Source organism: Gopherus evgoodei, chromosome 7 (assembly GCF_007399415.2).
Source record: "Gopherus evgoodei ecotype Sinaloan lineage chromosome 7, rGopEvg1_v1.p, whole genome shotgun sequence".
Classification (NCBI taxonomy): Eukaryota; Metazoa; Chordata; order Testudines; family Testudinidae; genus Gopherus; species Gopherus evgoodei.
This window is the reverse complement of record NC_044328.1, coordinates 45616252-45641845: the sequence shown is the minus strand read 5'-3', so window position 1 is coordinate 45641845 and position 25594 is coordinate 45616252. Positions and strand designations below refer to the sequence as shown.

General features: G+C 42.8%; 1 protein-coding gene across 1 annotated transcript in view; it reads right to left on the bottom strand.

Moving 5' to 3' along the window:
• The window catches only part of RUFY2 (RUN and FYVE domain containing 2), a 61429-nt gene extending 40525 nt beyond the window's left edge, over positions 1-20904 (bottom strand). The window contains 5 exon segments of the mRNA XM_030568895.1: positions 6560-6683; positions 10889-10990; positions 15477-15594; positions 16954-17127; positions 20838-20904. Of these exon segments, the coding sequence (XP_030424755.1) occupies positions 6560-6683; positions 10889-10990; positions 15477-15594; positions 16954-17127; positions 20838-20841 (522 nt within the window). The 5' untranslated portion in view covers positions 20842-20904.
• Between the last annotated feature and the right edge of the window lie 4690 nt (positions 20905-25594).

Genomic DNA, 25594 nt, shown 5'->3' with positions numbered 1-25594 from the left:
TGCTTCAGTACTGGTGGAACCATGGCAGGAGTCTGCCAAAGCATCCTGTTGAGTTTGAGGATGGCCTTTTTAAGACGACGTGCCGCTCTACTGAGAGCCAAGCTATGAATGATGTTGAACAGTCTGGGATACTCTCTCAAATGGGAGTGGTGAGATACCTGGAGATTCCTGCCATTCTGTCAGGACTCAATGCCCTCAAAGAACACCTAGGAGCATAGTCTGGGAATGGGTGCCTGGCACAGTCCTCTTTCATTCCATGGCTTCAGAGCCCAAATCCCAAGGAAGAGCTCTCAGTACAGGAGAAGGCAGTAATGATTGTCTCTACTGGTTGATGGTTTCTGGCAACAGTCTGGCTCAACTTCTACTCAAGGATGGAGACAGAGAAGGGTACCGCAGGGAGATCAGTACTGGCTGAAGTCTTGGTGCTGGGCATAGGAGGTCTGGAAAGCAGCATTGACTCCAGTTCTGGGAGGACCAAGAGGTCATCCAGAGCTGATAAATGAGACCAGACTTGACAGAGTCGTTTTCATAACCCAAGTTGCTGAAACAGGGGGCACCAGATCCAGTGCTACTGACATGGTAGATTTCAGTGCTCAAGTACCAGTCTTGGTACTGGAGGGTGCCTCTGGTCTTGTTCTTCAAAGAAGTCCCAGCCTGGTCCTTCTAGGTACCAAATGGTCCCAACACTGGAGAATAAATCTTCCAGTGACTTGGTATAGGACAGAGACTTCTCCCTCCACTTAAAGGGCTTGATGGAGAACCTTCCCTCCTGTCCTTATGGGAGCACTTATGTCTCCCTTCCCTGTCTGCCCTGGCTCTGCTCTCCAGAGTCCTTTTGGAACTGGTAGGTGGGGAGAGGTCTTGGAACCACCCAGCACTGTAGAAGAGGGGACACTCCTGTCTTCTTCTGGACAATGTACAGAGGCTGAACCCACTTTCATGTATTCCTCCAGGAGGAATCTCAGAGTCAGAATTCCCTCGACTGTTTGGTCCTATTGATAGGGCTCTACCAAATTTAGGGCCACGAAAAATGTATCACGGACTGTGAAATCTGGTCTCCCCACATGAAATCTGGTCTTGGGTGAGCTTTTATCCTATATTTTACCAATTTTTTCGGGGAAGACCAAAGTTTCTCAAATTGGGATCCTTACCCAAAAGGGAGTTGTGAGAGGGGAACAAGGTTATTGGGGGAAGGGGTCACAGTATTGCCACCCTTACTTTTGCACTGCCTCAGAACTGGATGGCCAGAGAGCGGTGGCTGACAGCCAGGCGCCCCAGCTCTGAAGGCAGCGCCCCGCCAGCAATACCGCAGCAGTGAGGGTGGCAATACCATATCATTCCACCCTTACTTTCTGCGCTGCTGCCTTCAGAGCTGGGCAGCTGGAGAGTGGTGACTGCTAACTGAGGGCCCAGCTCTGCAGGTAGCAGCACAGAAGTAAGAGTGGCAATACCATACCATACCATGCCATCCTTATTGCTGCGCTGCTTCTGGTGGCAGCTCTGCCTTCAGAGCTGGGATCCTGGCCAGCAGCCGCTGCTCTCTAGCCACCCACCTCTGAAGGCAGTGCGGCCGCCTGCAGCAGCACAGAAGTAAGAGTTTGCAGCATCCCCCAACCCCCCCTACAATAACCTTGTGACCCCCTCCCAACTCCTTTTTGAGTCAGGATCCTTAAAACACTGTAAAATTTCAGATTGAAATAGCTGAATTTACGAAATTTTAAAATCCTATGACTATGATATTGACCAAAATGGACCGTGAATTTGGAAGGGCCCTACATACTAGTTATGACCTACAGATACCTGGAAGGGATGTGGCAGTACAGAGAGGTGTCAGGGTAATCTGTAACCAGGAAGGGCTTGTGGCATTTGATGCAGCTTTTAAATCTGGGGATTCTTGTCATACTCTCCTGCAACCATAGGAAGACCAGGTTTCAAGAGAGGGACAGAGGAAATGTCTGGGTCTGTGTTAGTTACAGAGATTGCTTCCAACCAAGGGGGAGATCGAAAAGTTATGGGACAGTTTTTTACATAGTTAGGGAACCAAACCCCTAAACACTAATTATAAGAAATTTTTTAAAACTATTTTGAGAGAACCTGAAGAAACCAGCACAAATACCATAGCTCCATTCTAATGCACAAACAGTAAGAAGAAACTAAGATGGTAGTGGTCCAGCTGCCCTATTTATCTCCTTGGTGTGAAGCACAAGAAGTGCGCGGGCACATGCACAGACCAATGGACATTGTTAGGGAAGAAACATCTCTAGTCTGGGAGCAAGGAGCACATGCACAATCTGAAGTGCACCACAAATAAGGACAATCCAAAGAAGAAAAAATAACTGAACAGGCAATTTACAATCGTTCCCTTGAGTTCCTCTCCCTTGACTCCATCCTTAATTCCCTCTGTCATGGTATAATTCCCCACTCTGAACCTTAGCGTCCAAAAGATGGGGTACCAGCATGAATTCCTCTAAGCTCAATTACCAGCTTAGTACTTGCAGCGCTGCCACCAACCAGGAATTTCAGTGCCTGGTACACTCTGGTCCCCCCAAAACCTTGCCCGGGGACCCCCAAGACCAGACCCTCTGGATCTAACACAAGGAAAGTAAAACCTTTCCCTCACCGTGCCTCTCCCAGGCTTCCCCTCCCTGTGTTACCCTGGAAGATCACTGTGATTCAAACTCCTTGAATCTTAAAACAGAGAGGAAAATGCACCTTCCCCCTCCTTCTCTCTCCCCCTCTCAGACTCTACCTGAGAGAGACAGTAATCCTAACACAGAGAAAAATTAGCCTCATCTCTCCCCCTTTCCTCCTTTCTCCCCACCAATTCCTGGTGAATCCGGACCCCGTCCCCTGGGGTCTCACCAGAATAAAAAAACAATCAGGTTCTCAAACAAGAAAAGCTTTTAATTAAAGAAAGAAAAAACAGTAAAAATTATTTTTGTAAATTTAAAATGGAATAGGTACAGGGTCTTTCAGCTATAGACACTGGGAATACCCTCCCAGACTAAGGCCTTGGCTACACTCACACTTTACAGAGCTGCAACTGGGGTGTGAAAAAACACCCCCCTGAGCGCTGCAAGATACAGCGCTGTAAAGCGTCAGTGTAATCAGGGCAGCAGCGCTGGGAGCACGGCTCCCAGCGCTGCATGCTACACCCGTAAGGGATGTGGTTTACATGCAGCGCTGGGAGAGCTCTCTCCCAGCGCTGCCGCTCTGACTACACTCACACTTCAAAGCGCTGCCTACCCTAAGTATACAAATGTAGCCATACCCTAAGTATACAAGTACAAATTAAAATCCTTTCAGTAAAATACAAATCTGAATCCTCCCAGCCAAATACACATTTGCAAATAAAGAAAACAAACATAAGCCTAACTCGCCTTATCTATCTAGTACTCACTATTCTGAAACTCATAAGAGCCTGTATCGGAGAGATTGGAGAGAAACCTGGTTGCATGTCTGGTCCCTCTCAGAACCCAGAGAGAACAACCACCAAAAACTAACAGCACACACAAAAACTTCCCTCCCTCAAGATTTGAAAGTATCCTGTCCCCTGATCAGTCCTCTGGTCAGGTGACAGCCAGGCTCACTGATCTTGTTAACCCTTTACTGGCAAGAGATATGAAGTACTTCTGTTCTATTAACTCTTACTTATCTGTTTATGACACCCTCCAACAAGACTTCTGCCCTCTTCACTTCACCAAGGTCTCTAGCAACCTATCCATGGCCATATCTCAGGGCACCTAGTCCACCTTCATCCTCTGATCTCTCTGCTACTTTTTAAACTACTGAGAATAAATGATTCCTTGAAATCTTGCCCTCCTTTGGCGTTCATATTCACAATACTGTTCTCTCCTAGTTCTCCTCATGCTCTTTTAATTGCTCCTTCAATGTTTCTTTTGACATGTCCCCCCTCTTCTTGTCTACTCACACTTTCCATGGACTCTGTCCTTTGTTGAACCCCACCACACACACACACACACCTCTCTCACACGGTTTCAGTCTTTACACTCGACTGACATATCTATCTTTTCATTCTGGATTTGTCTCCCAGGATCCAGACTCTTGTCTCACACTGGCTCCCAAATGTCTTGCTGTTGTCGCAGCCCTAAGGTCTTTATTCCAACATGGTGTCTGTATGGCCAATTGTCAGTCATCTAGAGGTCACACTGGTACTGTGTGCAACACCGTGGTGCGGTGTGCAACATTAGAGTGCCGTGTGCATTTTCCCGCTCTTTTTTCCTGGTCACCTAGGGGCCAGGCTAGTGCCGTGTGCATTCTCCTGCTCTTCTGCCTGGTAACCCAGGGGTCAGGTTAGTGCTGTGTGCATAACACCAGCGTGCCATGGGCAAAGGGATCCAATCTGACCAATCGTAGTTCAGTTCAAACTATCAGATTAGGATTGTGTGCAAAACCATGCTAGTGTGCTGGGTGCAGCTTCTAGCAGCTTCTAGTGTGCCATGTGAAAATTCTATCTACGTAGGGGGTGACAGCTCGGAACCTGGAGGGCGTAGGAGCTAGGGACCAATCAGATTTTGGCAAGTGTAAAAGGGCCTTTGAATAAAACCATGCCTCGTGCCAAGATCTGCAGGAGTATCCATGTACAGACTGAAGGACCTGATCTACCCTTCGGCCAGAGGTCTCCTCCGGATATAGCTGGCTCGGGACGTGTCGTTTTATTGCTTTTTCAACGTTATCTTCTACGGATTCGGTATGCTTCTGGTGTCTGTTCTGCTGATCAGCTGCGCCTGGAATACGGTACTTGCTTTCTAATTTTTCTGTCTGTGCTTTGCTTAGTCTCTTCTTTTTTCCCCTCTCTTGTTTGGTACAGAATTGCATATATTGGTATCTAATGTAAAGTTGTGTATATATGGTATATAAAAACTGAGTCGTTGTAATAACTGCTGTTGAAGTTAATTGGTGTATTTGATAGTATTTGGTTAGTGTGCACACAGTTTATTTTATTTGGTGTATTTGTTTACCTTTTTTAAAGAGCAGTTAATTTTGAATCATTTGGTTTCTTGTTGATGAATGTAAATAGATTGCTTCAGGTTGTGTAAAGGTTTCTTGTTCCAATAGTACTGTTAGTTGGTAAAAGTGCTCCTACCCAGCCCAAGCTGTGATTCTTTCCCTGTTAATAAACGGTCACGTAGTGTTTTGAAGTTTACATTTGTCTAGTCTTAATTTTCCTCTCTCAATTAAAAAATTCACCGAACCTGCATTAGGGATGGACAGCTGTCAGCTTAAATTTCACTTGGTCAAAATTTGGTCAAATCTTCCACCGTCTCCACACACTTCTATTTTTCTTCACTGCTGACACCACTACCATCCTCCCTACCCCTCTTCTTTTCCCCCACCTACACGTTGTGCCCAAATCCAGGTTTTGTCCACGCAGTTAAAACTCTTGTTAATGCCCTCATTTTTCATAACTTCACCACTTCCTTAATCAGGCCTGACATCCATACCACCCTATTCCAGTCTATACGAAAAACAAATGCTGAGATCATCTTCCCTTGCCTATTATTCTGACTATATTAAGTCCCCTCCCCACTACCTATTTCTTTTTCAACACATCAATAGAGACCTGTGCAGAGACGAAATCTGTATCCACATCCAATCCATTATCTGCAGAAATGGTCTGCAGATGTAAAGCAGATATCCACAAATTTGCAGAGCTCTACACACCAAGTTCAAGCTTCTTGTATTAATTTTCCAAGGCCCTTTGTAACTGTCACTCTCTACTTATCCTATCTTGCCTCTGAAAGCATCACCTCCAGCCTTCTTCATTGTCAATAATGCCCTATTTGTCAGCTTCTCCTACATCGACCCTTACACACAGAATGCCCCTCAAACTCATTTGCAAGGCCCCTATCTTCTCCTTCAAATCACTCTTCAAGACTCATTTCTACCCTGTCTCCGATATAACAAATTAACAAACTAACCAAGACTGGGTAGAGAGGTATTTGGGGATACCTGAATTTATGTAATTTAAAAAAATCTATAAAATATACATGCATTTCTTCATTGGCAGTTGTATGTTGCTTGTCATCTTAGATTATAAATTTTCAAAGCACAAACTAGGTCTTCTAATAAGTGCCTAGCACACTGCAGGCAGTACAATAATACAAGTAAACAACAGCAACAACTGTAGACAACTTACCACTATGATTCCACAGTGAACTGATATTTAGTAAGAGGCAGTTCTACCTAACTATGGAAATTTGGAATTCAGTAATTATCACTAAAAGTCTTTAAGTTCAAATAATTTTGTAAAGAAAATGCGTTGTCATGGATGAACAGATGGGAACATATTTATAAGCAGCTATGCATCTGTCTCTATGAAAGCACTGGCCACTTTCTTTAAAAGTTCCTTTAAAAAGACTAGGTAGTTAAAGCAGCAAAGAACCCTGTGGCACCTTATAGACTAACAGACATTTTGGAGCAAAACATCTGTTAGTCTATAAGGTGCCACAGGATTCTTTGCTGCTTTTACAGATCCAGACTAACACGGCTACCCCTCTGATACTAGGTAGTTAAAAGAAGTTTATAATTCACTTACTTGTGAATCCAAGTCTTCTCCCTTTACACACAGGTTAGCATCTATCACATTTAACCCAACCAAGAGCCCAACAATAACTGCTCCTTCTTCCTCCATCATCAGCGCATGATATTCATAAAATTCACTGTAAAGTAATAAAACGTCTTGTATCAGAATAATTAATTATTTCCTGCAACATTTTAACATACTAAGATTTATTAAGTCACTGCTAAATGGAGTGTAAATCTGACTTGTTCCTGTAATTTTAGCCTTACTCTGATGTTCTTAAAGATTAATCAGATTTGTACATACTGTGACTTCATCACTGATGTTTAACTAAGAGAAAAGCAGGGACACTAGAAAATGCAAAAAAAGTGATAATTAAGGGAAATAGTGCCACACGTGTTGTAAAAATGCTAAAGGAAATCTTGCCATATTTGTGAAATGTTCTGGGGATATTTCACACATAGTGTATTTAAATTTTTAAGAGAATCGGGGCTTGAAATCAAAGGAGTAAGAAATCAGACAAGAGACTGGTGGGAGGAGGAAAAGGGCAGGAAGTGTTTCCTAAAGCTGTAGCAGTCGTTAAAGAATGTATGCTCCACTAACAAAGTTACACGCCCAACAGACAGTGTGTCAAAATCTCACATCCTCTTCCTACTTCTCTGAATTTATTTTTGTTAAAAACAAAGTTTTGGGAATATGCAACAGAAATACAGTGTTCTCAATAGAAAAGCGTGATAGACCACGATGAACACAAACTGAAAGCAATAGTTAAGAGTCAAATCACAGATATTTCGTTACAATAGATCTAGTGTAACTTAATGCACAACTAGTCTCATGATTTCAGTAAGACTACACACACATATGAAGTTTACACATATGTTTTTAAGATTAGGGGCTTAATATTTAGAGCAGAGGTATATTGCAAATTTCTGAGTTACTGAGATGCACTGCCCACTTCAAGATTAAGCCCCTTAAAATATATAGGATAAAATTTTCTAGAAGATTTTTCTTAAGAAAAGCTATTTCTGGTAACTGTTACAATCCAATTCCAGAACTACATGGCTGGATAGGCCAGTAACTACTAGTTTATAAAAAGTATCAATTCACAGCAACTCCACTGGTAAACTTTTTCATAAAGTTTTGGTTTTCTTATTGAGTGTGTGCGCTCAATTATTTTTCATATTTTAAAATGTATTTATTTAAGGTACTTGTAAGCAAACTGTCTGATAAGGACTAGGTGTGACATAATGGAAATTTTTTGTAATACTTTGATGAGTCCTGTTTGTGTCTCAGTTTCCCCTATATGTTGCATTGTTACCCAGTGGGTGGGAAGGGACTGTTTGCTTTCAGGACAGGCTGAGACACATAGGTGTGGATGTCACCTAGCTGTCTGGGCTTTGGTCTCCGTAGCAGTGAAGCATCTGAGAAGAGAATGGCAAACCCAATTGCCAGGACATTGACACTTAGCAACCAATGACCCAGAGGGATAAAGATTTCCCCATCTCTCCTTAGGGAAGCTGAACAACAATCCCAAATTCTAGATCAAAGTACTGGAGAGGTTGAGGTGGCAGATAACACCTGGCTACTCACCTAGAGTCTGACAAAGGTGGTCAGACAGAGACACAGAGCTTGAACCAGTGAGTTCTCTACAGCTTGAACCAGTGGACTCTGGGCTAAGCAGAACGGACTATGCTTTAACCTTCAGTTCTCCATACTACCCTAAAGACTTCCTATGCAGTGTTCCAATAAACAAATAAAACCTACTGCTTTGATATCAGTGTGTGTCACTGCAAATGCTCGATGAGATGCATTAATCCCTGAAGAGTGTATGAGTCTCCATGAGAAGTCAGTTGGACTTGCTGAACAGAGCTCACAGTGTGAAGCAAGAGTGCTGAAGGCCCAGAGGTCCAGTCTAAGGAGGCAGTGAAGCCACATGGCTTACTAGGAGGAAGGGTGAGACCTCTAGCAGGTCTGGCACACTGAAGGGAGCCTTCCAAGTGACCGTTCCAAACCTGGGGCCATAGCATCAATCATGTGAATCTGTAACACTAGGTATGTGTCATTTATTCAGTTTTCAGGTAACGAAAGCAACATGAGAAGTCTTAAGACTTTTTGTAGCTTATATAACTCTCATGCAGGAGAACTACGGCTGTGAAGTAATTAAAAAAATTAATTGTAATTGTGAAGTAATTAATTGTGATTAATTGCATTGTTAAACAACAATAGAATATCATTTATTTTAAATATTTTTGGATGTTTATAACATTTTCAAATATATTAATTTCAATTACAACACAGAATACAAACTGTACAGGGCTCACTTTATATTTATTTTTATTACAAATATTTGCACTGTAAAAACAAAAACGTATTTTTCAATTCACCTCATACAAGTACTGTAGTGCAATCTCTTTGTCATGAAAGCTAAACTTACAGATGTAGAATTATGTTCAAAAAAAACTGATAAAACAATGTAAAATATAAAACAATGTAAAACTTAGTTTAGAGCAGGGGTAGGCAACCTATGGCACGAGTGCCGAAGGCAGCATGCGAGCTGATTTTCAGTGGTCCTGCCTGGGTCCTGGCTACCAGAGCAGGGGGCTCTGCATTTTCATTTAGTTTTAAATGAATTTTCTTAAACATTTTAAAAACCTTATTTACTTTACATATAATAATAGTTTAGTTAATATATTATAGACTTATAGAAAGGGATCTTCTGAAAACATTAAAATGTATTACTGGCACAAGAAACCTTAACTTAAGAGTGAATAAATGAAGACTCGGTATCCCACTTCTGAAAGGTTGCTGACCCCTGGTTTAGAGCCTACAAGTCCACTCAGTCCTATTTATTGGTCAGCCAATCCCTCAGACAAACAAGGTTGGTTATAATTTACAGGAGATAATGCTGCTTGCTTCTCATTTACAATGTCACCTGAAAGTGAGAACAGGTGTTCGCATGGCACTGTTGTGGCTGGCATTGCAAGATATTTATGCGCCAGATGCACTAAAGATTCATATATCTCTTCATGCTTCAACCACCATTTGAGAGGACATGCTTCCATACTGATAATGGGTTCTGCTTGATCATGATCCAAAGCAGTGTGGACTGATGCATGTTCATTTTCATCATCAGAGTCAGATGCCACCAGCAGAAAGTTGATTTTCCTTTCTGGTGGTTTGGGTTCTGTGGTTTCCGCATCGGAGTGTTGCTCTTTTAAGATTTTTAAAACCGTACTCCACACCTCGTCCCTCTCAGATTTTGAACGGCACTTCAGATTCTTAAACGCTGGGTGAAGTGCTGTAGCTATTTTTAGAAATCTCACATTGGTACCTTGTCTGCATTGTGTCAAATCAGCTTGTCACAGTGTTCTTAAAACAAATGTGCTGTGTCATCATCCAAGACCGCTATAACATGAAATATATGCAGAATGCAGGTAAAACAGAAAAGAAGCATACAGTTCTCCCCCCGAGAGTACAGTCATAAATTTAATTGATGCATTTTTTTTTAAACAAGCATCATCAGCATGGAAGCATGTCCTCTGGAATGGTGGCCGAAGTATGGAAGGGGCAAACGAATATTTAGCATATCTGGCATGTAAATAAACTTGCCACTGTGGCTACAAAAGTGCCATGCGAACGCCTGTCCTCACTTTCAGGTGACACTGTAAATAAGAAGCAGGTAGCAGTATTTCCCGTCAATGTAAACAAACTTTTTTGTCTTAGCGATTGGCAGAATAAGAAGTAGACTGAGTGGACTTGTAGGCTTTAAAGTTTTACACGGTTTTGTTTTTGAGTGGAGTTATGTAAACAAAACAAATCTGCATTTGTAAGTTACACTTTTACAATAGAGATTGCACTATAGTACTTGTATGAGGTGAACTGAAAAATACTATTTCTTTTATCATTTTATAGTACATATATTTGTAATCAAAAATAATAATATAAAGTGAGCACTTTGCACTTTGTATTCTGTCGTAAGTGAAATCAATATTGAAAATGTAGAAAAAAAAGTCCAAAAATATTTAATAAATTTCAATTGGTATTCTATTCTTATAAGTGTGATTAATTTTTTTCAGTTAATCACATAAGTTAACTGCAATTAATTGACAGCCCTAAGGATAACCAATTATTTTTCCCATGTGGGGAAGACCCTTATAGCCTGAATCTTGCCTGGAGCTTATAATGGAAGTTCATATATATTTCAACTGCAGTATCACAAACAAGAAGTTATAATGTAATTAAATTTTATGAGATAGTAAAGTGCCAAATATAACATTAGACTTGATTTCCTAAAAAAAATTTATTTTAAACTTAAAAAGATAAAATTTCAACAAAATCACTAACCTGAGGAGATCTCTTTGAATGATTAAACAGCGTAGATAATCAGCCATTTTTTTTTGCATTAATGCCAATCGTAACCACGCCCGGGCACGACCCAACGGTGTTCTGAAAAGAAAAAAAAATTAGTCAGGATACAGCTGCACATCAATTAGTCTTATTGTCTTCATGAATCAGTTTGTTAATATGCAAATTCAGTTTTTAAAGGTATTTTAAGTTATTATTTGAATAACACTCAATAATCAGTCAAGATATAAGGCACAATTTTTTTTAATTTTTTTTTTTTAGAAAAATAGATAACACACCAAACATTCTAATTGGTTAGCATAACTGTTAAAATATGCTGATTTGCAACCAAATGTAGCCTTTACATTACAATTGGTATTTTTTTTTAACTAAGAAGGAGACTATACTATATTTACATATATATTACCATACATTTACTCATTCTTAATGTTTACATTCTTATGCTAGAAAATGGTGAATTTACCAGATCATAATTTTTTAACTCAGGATTTGCTTCAAGTTGCATTTGGAAAACTGGAATTCAATTACAAATGTACAAAACAAGCATTTTGCATTTTTTATTAGCTAAATAAATCTACCTTCAATGATCCAGAATACACAAGAAAAAAAGTCTATCTAAACACGTTTCATTTAAAACTAACTGATTTATTAGACAAAAGTATCATTAACTCAAGCCATGTCATAACAGATTTTTCACAGGATTTGTGGTATTAGTGAAATGGGTGGGAAGGTATACATGAGGTGATCCATCCAGGGTAGCAGCAGGGTGCTGTCCTTCAAGCCACGGCCAGAGCTGCCCTAGAGCAGTACAGCGACAGTTTCTTGTTCTCCTGCAAGTCAAAGAGATCCCAAGACAGTGTTCCCCATTGGGTGAACATCTCATTCAGAACAGAATCATGGAACTTCCATTCATTATCTGTGGGAAAACATCTGCGGAGACTGGCTGCTGGGGAGTTCTGCACACCTGGTGGGTATACTGTGAAGAGGGTTATATGATTTCTGATACACCAATTCCAGAAACAACTGCACACGAGTGGCCCAATGGACACTGCCTACTAAAAAACTCCAGATTCAGGCACATTGTGCACATGTATACCCACATGTGGAATACACAAAAGAACTATCACTGAAAGAAGCATATCTTGCTTCAAGAAAAACCTACTTTTCACCTTTTCTGGTGACCAGGCCCTAGACATACTGTATATACATAAGTCCTTACACAATATCTGTGTATACATGTCACATTATTGATAACAAATCTGACACTGGCTTTCATTTGAGTCCTCACATGACACACTTTGGTGAACTGGAACGTAAGGTCAGATTCACGAGACCCCTATAACCTCTCTGCACCCCCTTGCCAGCCACCATTAAGAGGTTCTTGGGTCACTCCACATCCTTTAAGTTTTCACAATTACTAGATCTCATCTTCTCCCAACCTGTTTTTCTCCTCACAGATTGGAAGACAAAATACAAGCTTTCCTGCTTTTTCACCTCCCAGTCCGTTTCTCAATTTTGAATGAGCTTGTACAAATGAAAAACAAAATTTCTGCACCTGCTAACTCAAACTAAAACCACAATCAAGGCAAAAAACTTTTCTACATAACAAGCTGAAAGTATTTACATTTAGAAATATGTAAATACCAGCATTCACTCCATTGTAAAGGCTGAACATAATACAGATACTTAATGAAGTATACAACATTGTGATATATTCATAAAGCTTAAGTTAACCTCAAAAGTTAAATATGTTTTCCTCTTGATTCTGTATACACTTAAAAATGCACCACTCCTTTTTAACTCATTACAACTTGCGGAGGGCTCATTGATGTAGCTTTTTATAATTTAAATTATTTTAAAAGACTATAGTAATTTTAGCTTAACATAGGCTGCAATAATACATTTAATTTTAAACATTTTTTTCCAAAAGAAAAATGTATTTAAGTAAAAAATCCAATTTAAAACAAACAAAAAAAAACTTACATTATTGATTTTATCCACCTTGTAACTAGAAATGTTTTCATGGATTTATTTTTGAAAATATTTGAAGGAAAATAGTTTTTGTTTGGATGCCAACATTTTCCAGCAGTGTTTGCAACCCAAACAGTGAAGCACTGTGCTACTGCATGAGAATCAGAGAATGAAAACAACCACTATTTTAATCGTCCAAGCAAAGTACTGTGTAGAAAGTAAAAACAACAAAAAACAAAATGGTAAAACATAATTTCTTTCTTATTGGTTAAGGTACTAATACTAATACAGGGAAGAAAAATAGATTATTCTTAATCTGACAGTGTCCTTTTAAAAATGTTTATAACAGAAGTTCAAAAAAAATTATTTTATTTAGAAAAAATTGGAGAATATCTTGCAAACAGGCCCATCACAAGAAATTTAGAGCCCAGGTACATCAAGTTTGCTCGGGGCCCACCCCCTTCCATTTCACCCCAGTTACAAAAGTTCAGGGGGCCCCACAGGTTAGGGCCTCTGTACAGTTGTCAACCCTTGTCCCCGATGTTTTCAACCCTGCTTTCAAATCCTCACAAAGTCAGAAGGGTTTGAAAGAGAAGCATGTGGACGTCCACTAACAAACTGTGCAGGGAGGTCCAGTTCTTGCGACCCACACAAACGGAATCCTATAAATTTTGCACAGCTCTATCTTTAGATAGCTATCTTTTTTCAAGATAGTTTTACTAACATAAAGGTGTGTCCCAAACACTGAACAAAATGCAAAGAGGATGAATACATAACAGACTGGGAAACTCTATTAGATACTATACATTCCCTAGCATATGAAGCAAACTAAACTGCATCACTGAGAGTCACTGCAATGGTCTAGTGACTGTGCTGTTTGCCACAATATGAGGATTAGAGTTACATCCTCCAGCTGATGCCATGGGAGCATCATGTACTTGAAATAAGGCTAGCGGTAAACAAACTTGAGGATTCCAAAAGACACCAGCACACCAAAAATAATAAAACATTTACAAGACTGTCTCAATCACCTTATTTTTTTCCCCTCAATAATTAGATACCAGCAACACCAGTTGATATCAAATACATCATATTTGAAGGGGGGAGGGATACCTCAGTGGTTTGAGCATTGGCCTGCTAAACCCAGGGTTGTGAGTTCAATCCTTGAGGGGGCCATTTGGGGATTGCATCTGCTTTGAGCCAGTGGGATGGACTAGATGATCTCCTAAGGTCCTTTCCAACCCTAATAATCTATGATTCTATGATGCTGGAAAGAGAGACAAAATTTCATTTAATGTCTGATCAAGCTAAGAATGAGAAGGCAGGCGGATTACTGTTCACTAGCTAACATACAGGACAGTCTTTGTTATACTATTTTTATGCAACATTTGAAAATTAGTACAAATGAGACATAAGGGTATTACACTTGCAGGTAGCATGGGCTGTTATAGCAGGGATAAAGAAGAGACAAGACAGAACTGGGAGTGCTATCAAATCAGTATCTTAGATGTCTGAATACTAATGTAAGATGTCTGGGGAATAAGAGGGGAAAAACTTGAAATGATAGTAAACAAACACAACTATGACATAGTTGGCATCACAGAGTCCTGATAGGAAATATGCATGGCTGGAATATTGGTATAGAAAGGTATTGCTCAGGAAGGACAGGTGGGGAAAAAGGGAGGTGTTGCCTTCTATATTAAAAATGTATACACTCGGACTGAGGTTGAGATGGAAATAGGAGACAGACCTGTTGAAAGTCCCTGGGTAAGGACAAAAGGGGTAAAAAACAAGGATGATGCCATGGCAGGGGTCTACTATAGACCACCTACTCCTTGCTGATTAGGCTTCAGCTGGAATATTGTGTCCAGCTCTGGGCACCACATTTCAGGACGGATGTGGACAAATTGGAGAGTCCAGAGAAGAGCAACAAAAATGATTAAAGGTCTAGAAAACATGATCTATGAGGGAAGATTGAAAAAATTGGGTTTGTTGAATCTGGAAAAGAGAAGACTGAGAGGGGACATGATAACAGTTTTCAAGTACATAAAATGTTGTTACGAGGAGGAGGGAGAAAAATTGTTTTTCTTAACCTCTGAGGACAGGACAAGAAACAATGGGCTTAAACTGCAGCTAAGGAGGTTTACGTTGGACATTAGGAAAAACTTCCTAACTATCAGGGTGGTTAAGCACTGGAATAAATTGCCTAGGGAGGTTGTGGAATCTCCATCACTGGAGATTTTTAAGAGCAGGTTAGACAAACACCTGTCTGGAATGGTCTAGATAATACTTAGTCCTGCCATGAATGCAGGAGACTGGACTAGATGACCTCCCAAAGTCCCTTCCAGTCCTATTCTTCTATGATTCTACCAAAACAATAAAAGGCATTTCATTTTTAAAGTATTTAGCTTCTTCAGTGTGAGAAAGGTTCTTCGTCTAAATTCTCTCAACACAGTATCTAAAATTCAAGTACTAGTTTTGCCACAATATATTTTGCTCTTTAAGGGTCTGAGCCCTTCCATTGACTCTAATGGGTACTGGATCAGGCCCTAAACCTTATTGCAGCAAATGTTATGTTTTTACCAACACTACTCACTTGAGGCCAGGTAAATCTCTGACGCTAGCTGCTATCTCCTCAGCTTCTGGGTACAACTTCTCCACAAGTTCCAGTGGGCCCCAGATTGTTTTATTGTAACTTAGAAAAGATTTTCTTACTGAGAAAAGGAAAACATAATAATTTAGTTGACAATTTAAGTTACTTAGCTCACTCTCTCACATAGAGTTCACAACAGCATACCTGGGTTAGAAATTGTCTACATAAATTGTTTTAAAATACTGTACTGTGAATACAAGTATTTATATAACAAACTTTGATTAACCTTTAAAAGTAAGTCAGAGTGGTTTGGGAATTTCTAAAAAGACTCTTATAAAGTAGCAATTCTGTTTTTATGTTTGAAACAGACGTGCTGAAGCATAACCATGTCAATGTGAGAGTAACAGTGAAATGAAATCAAGATATAAGTAACATGCATTTGATCTTGGTGACTGATAAAACATATATAGTCACTTAGGGGTATCTTACAAAGAAGAAAAAAGTGTAAGTGTGTAAAAAAAATTTTGTTATGGTTATCAGTACTTCATAAGAATGGCCATACTGGGTCAGACTAAAGGTCCATCTAGCCTAATATCCTATCTTTTTACAGTGGCAAAAGTCAGGTGCTCCAGAGGGAATGAATAGAAGAGGTCATCTTCAAGTGATCCATTCCCTGTCGCTCATTCTGAGCTTCTGCAAACAGAGGCTAGAGACACCATCCCTGCCCATCCTGGCCAACAGCCACTGACAGACCTAGGCTCCATGAATTTATCTAGTTCTTTTTCGAACCCTGTTATAGTCTTGGCCTTCACAACATTCTCTGGCAAGGAGTTCCACAGGCTGACTGTGTGCTGTATGAAGAAATACTTCCTTTTGTTTGTTTTAAACCTGCTACCTATTAATTTCATTTGGTGACACCTAGCTCTTGTCTTATGAGGAGTAAATAACACTTCCTTATTCACTTTCTCAACACCAGTCATGATTTTATAGACCTCTATCATACCGCCCATGAGTTATCTATTTTCCAAGCTGAAAAGTCTTAGTCTTATTAATCTCTCCTCCTATTACAGCTGTTCTACACCCCTAATAATTTTTGTTGCCCTTTTCTGAACCTTTTCCAATTCCAATATATGTTTTCTGAGATGGGGCAACCACAACTGCACAAAGTATTCAAGATGTGAGCATACAGTGGATTTATATAGAAGCAATATGATATTTTCTGTCTTATTATCTATCCCTTTCTTAATGATTCCCAACATTCTGTTTGCTTTTTTGACTGCTGCTGCACATTGAGTGGATGTTTTCAGAGAACTATCCACAACTCCAAGATCTCTTTTTTGAGTGGTAACAGCTTCAGATTTACTATAGAGTGCTATACATATTCAAACTGTTGTACAAAGAGGATAACGCATCACATTCCAGAAACAAAATTTCAAAATAGTTTGGGACAGGAAATACATGAATAAAATGATTACTGCACCTTTAAGACCATGTTTAAGGCAGTGCTCCATAACGACAAAGAACTGTTGCAAAGGTGGATAGTCAGAATCCAGAGTACGGCCAAAGCTCAAAGCTGATTCAATCAGTCCTTTGATACTCAATTTAGCCATGTTCAGCAAATTTGCTCTTTCTACAGCTGTGGGGTCTTTTACAGCTAAAACAAAGGAAAAATAAGGATATTTCAATTATGAAAGCAAAACAATTCACTAAATGCTTTCCTGTTCAAAGCACTTGGATCCCAATCTGCACTTAATCAAAGGAATAAAATACATTAACTGCTGTAAAGTCACAGTGCTATAAAACAGCATGCACTCCAAAACAAACACGCTTACACATCTTATGTTTGTGTAATATGTAAATAAAAATGAAGTAGGCTGTTATTGCCTTCCATTCTTCCACGCACTATATGGGATGTCATAATTTGAGTCACACTATTGTCTCAATTCATCTCAGCACTGGTCAGGACCAGAAGGGCAATCTAGCTTGGCTTGGAAGACAAGTGAAAGCAGCACTGACAATGAATATGGAGAAAGCAATGAAAAAAAAAAAATCAGCTGGTTAACAGGGCTCAGAGACTCTTCTGTAATACTAAAGCTGCGTTCACACATGTATAAGAGATGTGTCTCATTAATATAGTATATCCAGCAACATTATTTGAATCCAAGTTATACATCCAGCACAGAAACAGATGTCAATTATCTCTTTAACATATAAACAGTTTGTATTGTAGCCCTGATTCCACAAAGACTTAGGCCTGCATTTAACTTTACACACTGTAAAGTCCCTCTGACTACATTCTATGAGTAGAACATGGTTAAGCACATGCATAAACATTTGTAAGATCAGGACATAGTTCCTCACCCACTAGCATAATACTGTAGTTCTGGTTTACAGTTCTACACAGGAAAGTTTAAAGTGGACACACAAAACCAAGTTTCTTTTCCATATTTTTTTAAAATTCATTAAAATATTTCTACCTATAATACGTAAAACTTTCCAAAGCAATCTAAATTGAAAGATCAAAGAGATCGCATGAGAATCTAAGCTTTCTTTCTTTCAAGTTTCTAACCCTTACTGTTATAAATAAAAGTTTGAAAAGGCAAATAACTAAAAATGCATCTTTTTATATCTCATGATTTTTAACCCAATCTTGTGATATTTTGGGGCCTGACTCATGGTTTTTATGCTCCTATTTTCAAATATATTATAAGTGGCCTTTGCCTAAGTTCCCTCTAAGCGCTGTGCAGGTGCTAAGGCTGCGGCGGGGAGATATGCTTTTCCCCACCAGCCCCAACCCAGCCCCGCACCTGCCACGGCTGGGGGGAGAGGTGCCTATCCCGTGGCCCCAGCCCCAGAGCTACCGTGGCGGGGAGATACACCTCTCCCCACCAAGCCCAGATGTTGCCACAGGGAGAGAGAGCTGGAGGGAGTCCTCTCTCCCCACCATAGCCCTGGGGCAGCCTGCCTTCCAAACCCTCATCCCCAGCCCCACCCCAGAGCCCACACCCCCAGCTGGAACCCTCACTCCCTCCTCCCCTCCCGGCATCCCAAACCTCTGCCCGAAGCCCTCTCCCACACTCCGAACCCCTTGGCCTCATCCCCACCACATTAATTTTGTTATGTGCACCAATATGGAGGTGATGTATCACACATCACTACATATTGGTGCACATAACAAAATTAATTCCGCACATGCATGGGAAAAATTAGAGGAAACACTGGCCTTTACTCTCAGATTTCTTTTGGTAGGTTCCCTCTAAATGGAACAGAATAACTATAAAGGGCTAAATCCTGCTCACTTTACTCAAGAATGTCAATGAGACTGCTCATACATGACGCTAGAGAAATAAGGTGAGTGAGGTAATATCTTTTACTGGACCAACCTGCTTTGAGCCACCCATAGAGCTCTTCTTCAGATCTGGGAAATGTACTCTGAGCATCACAGCTAAATGCAAGGTGGAACAGATTGACTATATGCTAACTACTTATGCTAAACAATCTGTTCCACCATACATTTAGCTATGACACACAGAGTACATTTCTGAGACCTGAAGAGGAGATCTGTGTGGCTCAAAAGCTTGTCTTTCTCACCAACAAAAGTTGGTCCAACAAAAGATATTATTACCTCACCCGACTTCTCTCTCTAACATCCTGGGACCAACATGGACACAACTATGCTGCATACACTGGCTTTAATGGACTTGTGGAAGTTGAGCAAGATTTGGCCCTAAGATATCATATTCTTTCAATATGGATATACAGCAGGGGCAGGCAATCTATGGCACGTGTGCCGAAGGCGGCACACGAGCTGATTTTCAGCGGCACTCACACTGTCCGGGTCCTGGCCACTGGTCTGGGGGGCTCTGCATTTTAATTTAATTTTAAATTAAGTTTCTTAAACGTTTTTAAAACCTTATTTACTTTATATACAACAGTAATTTAGTTATATATTATAGACTTATAGAAAGAGACCTTCTAAAAACATTAAAATGTATTACTGGCACATGAAACCTTAAATTAGAGTGAATAAATGAAGACTCGGCACGCCACTTCTGAAAGGTTGCCGACCCCGATATACAGTTTCCATTAGTAGAGTGTTGGATATTCATTGCATATATAAATAGTATCCACAACAGAAAATATGATTAGTCACTGAAAATTACAGCTTATTTGTCAAAGTCACCATGATTTAGGACCTTATTGGGAGCCAACAGAAGATACTGACTGTTTCTCTTTCATTATGGAAAAAAGTGCCTTTGATAATAGCAAAGCCTCATGCATCTACTTGGTTCTCACAGAAGACAGAAAAGATCTGAAAAGAACAGAAACGTAGATAGCTTTAAGTGATCAGTCCTCTCTTAGCCCCTGATCCTGCACCATTATGTGACCAGCTACAACATGGGGTCCCCCTGATTTCACTAGGATTCAGGGCAGACACAAAGTTTCAGTGTAGCAGGTTGTGTTGCTGGATAGGGGCCAGCTGGACCATTTCTGGAAACCTATTGTATTCTGTAAATTTACACATCGTTCACAGTGCACTTGTATCGTGAGTTCAGGCACCTCCTAACTAGACTAAGATGGGCCATTCAGTTGAACCCTTTTATGATTTAAGCCCTATATTTTTTTTAATTGAACCATTTCGTTATATATCAGGATGGCAATCTGCACATGCCCACGCTTTAACACAACTGGGACTATCATTCTACTTCACTATACAAGGAGCGGCACCATGCCCAGGATGCGCAAAAGCAGATCCTTCTCTACTAAAAAGCACTCCAATCAATCATGCTTATCTTTCTTTCCCAAAAAAGAACCAATTTCTCATCACTTCCCCCCGCTCCATGCAATCAAAACGGCTAAGGCTCTCCCACTGCTCCGCCCTCCCCAGTCCCCACAAAATCTCTGGTGGGCTTCTCCCCGCGAGACAGCCGCCACCCACACAGCCAGACAGCACCTCGCCCAGCAGCCGCCCGCCCCGCGGGGGGCAGGCGCCCGCTCCGCATCCCACACGCCAACAAGCACAGTCCTCGGGGGTTCCGCTCCTTTGTCACCGCGCTGCGCGGTGTCGCTCGGACCCGTTGTCCGCAGGGAGCCGCGGCCCGCCAGGGGAGCAGGCGGCTCCCGCACACCGCCCGCCTCGGGCGCGCAGAAGCGGCTGGAGCCACCCCAAGTTCTGCCGCGAGGCGGCCAGGCCAGGCACCGACCAGCAGCCGCAGCCTCGGGCTGCTGCCGGACTGGGGCTGCGCGCTGCCTGGGGCATCGCTCCGCACCCAGGCACCGCCTCACCCCTTTACCTCCCCACCCCCAGCGGGGAGCCCCAGTGTGGCCTGCCCCCGGCGAGCGGGAAGCAAAGCAGCCCCTTACCCATGGCCACACAACAGCAGCCAGCTTGTCATGGGCGGGCTTCCCTTGCACGGCTCCTTCTCCTCCGCTCCCCCGTTACAATCCGCACTGCGCCCCCGGCGGCAGGAGGACCTGCCCCTCTCTGCCCACCCTGGAGCGCAACCAGCGGGGAGTGGCTGCTTCGGGACGCAGGCAGAGCGCAGCGCAGCTCCCCTCATGCTCCTGCCTCACAGAATAGCCGCTGCTCGTCCGAGGCTGACGCCGCAAAACTGGGGTCTACAGCCAGCCTTGCCCCACACCTGAGGATTGAACAGGAGGCAACTATGGGGCCAATCTTCGCCCTCCTCTTTCATAAGTAGCCCAAACTACACAGGGCTCAGCTGCCACCAGCGTCCTCCACAGGCGTGCAGCAATGGCCCCAGGGGGACTCATAACAACCAGTACAGAGAAAACGTTAGCCTCTTTCACTTCTGCACGTATGCATTCAGGTACCATTTCTGACCTAATGCGTGTGCTTTCCTTTTGTACTGACAAATAGGCGTATTTTGCATTGCACAGTGCAGTGCTTTGTTGTAGCTTTAGGTTGTAAACCCTTGAGGGAAGGGATTGTCTCTTCTATAATTGTACTGCACCCAGCCTTTGTGCAGTATGGTTGTATAAATATTTTAGAAGAGTGTTCCCCACTTTAGGTAGATTTTGTTTATGCACCAATAAACTATTCCCCCTTTCCACTTGTCAAAAGTAATTGAAGAAGAGAAGGCCACGTTTGACAGTTTGCTGCTGCTTCTAGTTTCTTGGGATAAATGTAAAGGTGACCTCTACCTATAGCATAAATTAGATCTGATTGATGTAGCACCTATGGCAGAAATATGTACATGTAAAAGAAAATTCTCATGCCTTCCATAAGTGAAAGTGTGCCTAAAGAACTCTATGACAAGGGACCTGTTAAGAAACTTGATTGTCAAGAGTATTGAAGAAAAAAAGAAAAGTTCAAGTCTTTTGCACTGAAAAGTTAACAGATATGCTGCAGCTCACACATCCAGCTTCATATGGTAAATAATCAGACATTTATCCCTATTCTATAAAGTACATGTAACAAAACCCTTGCTCCCTCAAACTAATTCATTTAGGGTATGTCTACACTTACGGTTTTGCAGCGCTGGTAGTTACAGCTGTGTTAGTACAGCTGTATAGGGCCAGCGCTGCAGAGTGGCCACACTTACAGCAACCAGCGCTGCAGTGTGGCCACATTTAACAGCACTTGCAGCGCTGTTGGGAGTGGTGCATTGTGGGCAGCTATCCCACAGATCACCTCGTCCCATTTCGGTGCTGTGGCTTGTGGGAAGGGGAAGGAAGTGTGATTGTCTTTCCGCTTCCTGTTCCAATGCCCGTGGTGCTTTGCTACACATTCCGAGCAGTTTGGCGGCATTGTGATTGTACAGCGCTTTTTCTGCGATTTTTGTTATAAATGGATCCTGAGCAGCTGACGACCTTATTGATGAATGCTGCCAGCACATCGCGCTTGGCAGTGGAGCTATTCCTTCAGCTGCAAAATGAGAGTGAGAGTGAGAGTGAGGAGTCAGACGATGATATTGAATCGCCTCACTGTGAAGACAGTAAATTGCTTGTAGCAGTAACAGACGTGCTCAGCTCCGTGGACCGGCGCGTTTGGGCTCGGGAACCAGCACTCAGTGGTGGGATCAAATCGTCCTGCAATCCTGGGATGACGAGCAGTGGCTGCAGAACTTTTGGATGAGAAAAGCCACTTTCATGGGACTGTGTGCTGAGCTCGCCCCTACCCTGCGGCGCAGGGACACGAGATTGAGAGCTGCCCTGCCAGTGGAGAAGCGGGTGGCTATTGCAATCTGGAAGCTGGCAACTCCAGACTGCTTCAGATCGGTGGCGAACCAGTTTGGAGTGGGAAAGTCGACCGTTGGAATGGTGCTGATGCAAGTTTGCACAGCCATTAATCGCACCCTGCTAAGAAGAACCGTGACTCTTGGGAACGTGCAGGACATTGTGGATGGCTTTGCAGAAATAGTGTTCCCTAACTGTGGAGGTGCAATAGATGGGACGCATATTCCTATTCTGTCACCACCCCACCTGGCATCAGAGTACGTTAATCGCAAGGGGTATTTCTCCGTGGTTCTGCAAGCGCTTGTGGATCACCGTGGGCGTTTTACTGACATTTACTCAGGATGGCCTGGAAAGGTGCATGATGCACGCATCTTTAGGAACAGTTCCCTGTTCAGGACGCTGAGGGCCGGGACTTTTTTCCCAGACCGCAAGATAACAGTAGGGGACGTCGAAATGCCCACTGTGATCCTTGGAGACCCCGCTTACCCCTTAATGCCCTGGCTCATGAAACCATATACAGGGAAGCTTGACAGGAGCAAGGACCGGTTCAACTACAGGCTGAGCCGGTGCAGAATGACTGTGGAGTGTGCCTTTGGCCGTTTGAAAGCATGCTGGCGCTGTCTTTATGGGAAGCTAGATTTGGTGGAAAGCAGCATCACCGCTGTTATATCCGCGTGCTGTACCCTCCATAATATTTGTGAAGGGAGGGGGGAAAGATTCAGTGAGGAATGGACCTCCGAGGTTCGATGCCTAGAGGATGAGTTTGCTCAGCCAGAGAGCAGGGCTAATAGGGAGGGCCCAGGAAAGGGCTTCCAGGATTAGGGATGCTTTAAGGGAGCAATTTGATGCTGAGAGCCAACAGTAATGTTTGATGCATTTGATGTGCTTTGCTTTACCTTGGTGTATAATATTTACCACTTCCAGCAACAATATAACATAGTGAAATAGAAAAAAAGAACTTTATTCAACATACAGTACATAACAGGCAAGGGGGTTGGGGTGGTGGATTGTAGATTCTCAGGTTTTAATATGTCCTATTTTGATCACTATTCAATGTCTGCTGCAATTCAGGATTACTATGCTGCAGAATAATGGGGGTGGAGTGAACAGGGTAAGAATTATAGTTCTCAGGGCTGGTAGGTGATCTTACAGGTGTTGGGGGCAGCTGGGGATAATAAGGAACTGGCTGCTGGAGAAAAGTTGTTTTGTGGAAATACTGGGGAACAAGGAAGAGGGCTTTGGGAGGGCTGTGGGTTACCATGGTACATATTTGTCTGCATGGCTACAATAGACTCGAAAGACTCAGTTTGGCGAGCCAGGAGCTTATCATCTGCTTTGTGGTTTTTTTGGAAGACAATTCTTTTCTCCTGCTTTCTGTTTGCCTCCATTCATGTACACTTTCTCCATTCATGTACACTGCTTCTCCATTCATAGGTCTTCTCTCTCCATTCCTCTGTCTTCCTACTTTCTCTGTTGTAGTGGCTCATAACAGATTTCATCAATTCCTCTTTTGATTTTCTAGGATTCCGTCTCAAGTTCTGCAACCTACGTGAGGCCAGTGATCCGGCTGCAGTAGTCAAGGTCACTAGAAACAAGAGAGATAGAAACATGTAATACACAGAGGCTACATTGTTTATTATCACTTGGTGAAGGACTTTTTAGACTTTTGGTAGCATCCTTCTCACATACCTCACATAACACAGAGAGGGCAGGCAAGCTAAGTCATGGCGAGCAATGGGGTGAGTGGTTTTGCCCCAATTTCCCCTTGGGAGTGGGAATTGACCAGTGGGTCACTGGGGTTTATCAGCAATGGGTACAGGAGGTAGCTGGTGTCCTGAAGAGGGGACAGTAGTGAACAGGAAGGTGGTGAGCTAGCTGCTTGGGGGGGGGTCTATGGTCCGCGTTCACGCTGTCCTGCTGGTGGGGGGGGGGAAGCAATGCGGTGCTGGATGCCTGCTTGGAGGGGGGGGTGGGGAAGACAGGAGCGCACCGCGGTGCTGGATGCCTGCTTGGAAGGGGGGGTGGGGAACACAGGAGCGCACCACGGTGCTGGATGTCTGCTTGCGGGGGGGGGGGGGACACCGGAGCACACCGCGGTGCTGGATGCCTGCTTGGAGGGGGGGGTGGGGAACACCGGAGCACACCGCATGGCTGCCTATATGCTGGGAGGAGGGGGGTTAAAAACAGAGCGCCATGGGCTAGGGAAACGCGAACCTGGCGCCCTGCACTCAATTATTCCTAAACTCTCAACAGGGTTTCCTACTGCCAGACATATCACTGCTGCGTGTTACCTGGGAAGAGAGGGAGGGTCTTCTACAGGAATGTGGATACCACCCTGGCCCCTATGCAGCTTGCCTGTGTGCAGCCATGGTCCCCCCACCCCTCGCTGCACAGTGGATCGGACGAGTTAGCCTGACCGGGACAGGGACCACGGTGGCTCTCCCGATCAATTTGAGAAAGCAAATTGCAAACGCTCTTGCAGCAACATTTCAAGAGATTACCGAGGCAGATTACAGAGACATGATAGAGCAAATCAATGGGCTATTCTACGTTTAGGCATGCATGCAGGCAGCCATAACCAAAATCCTCCTCTCCCAAAACAAACATCTACTTACCCCGAGCACGATCCCCAGCTTCTTCCTCAACATCAACTTCCAGCTGCTGCGACTGGCTAGCCTCCTCCGGGCTTGAGAAGAGCTCCTGGCTGCATGTGTACTGGGACTCCGGGGTGTCTCCCTCCATGCCAGTAGCCTCACTGTCGCCGTCCTCTACACCCTCCCCCACTTCTCCCTGCTCTGAACTCTCCATCGTGCTCCTAGGATTGGCAGTGAGGTCACACCCAAGTATGGCATCCAGCTCCTTGTAAAAACGGCAGGTTGTGGGGGCAGCTCCTGAGCGGCGATTTCCCTCACGGGCTTTGC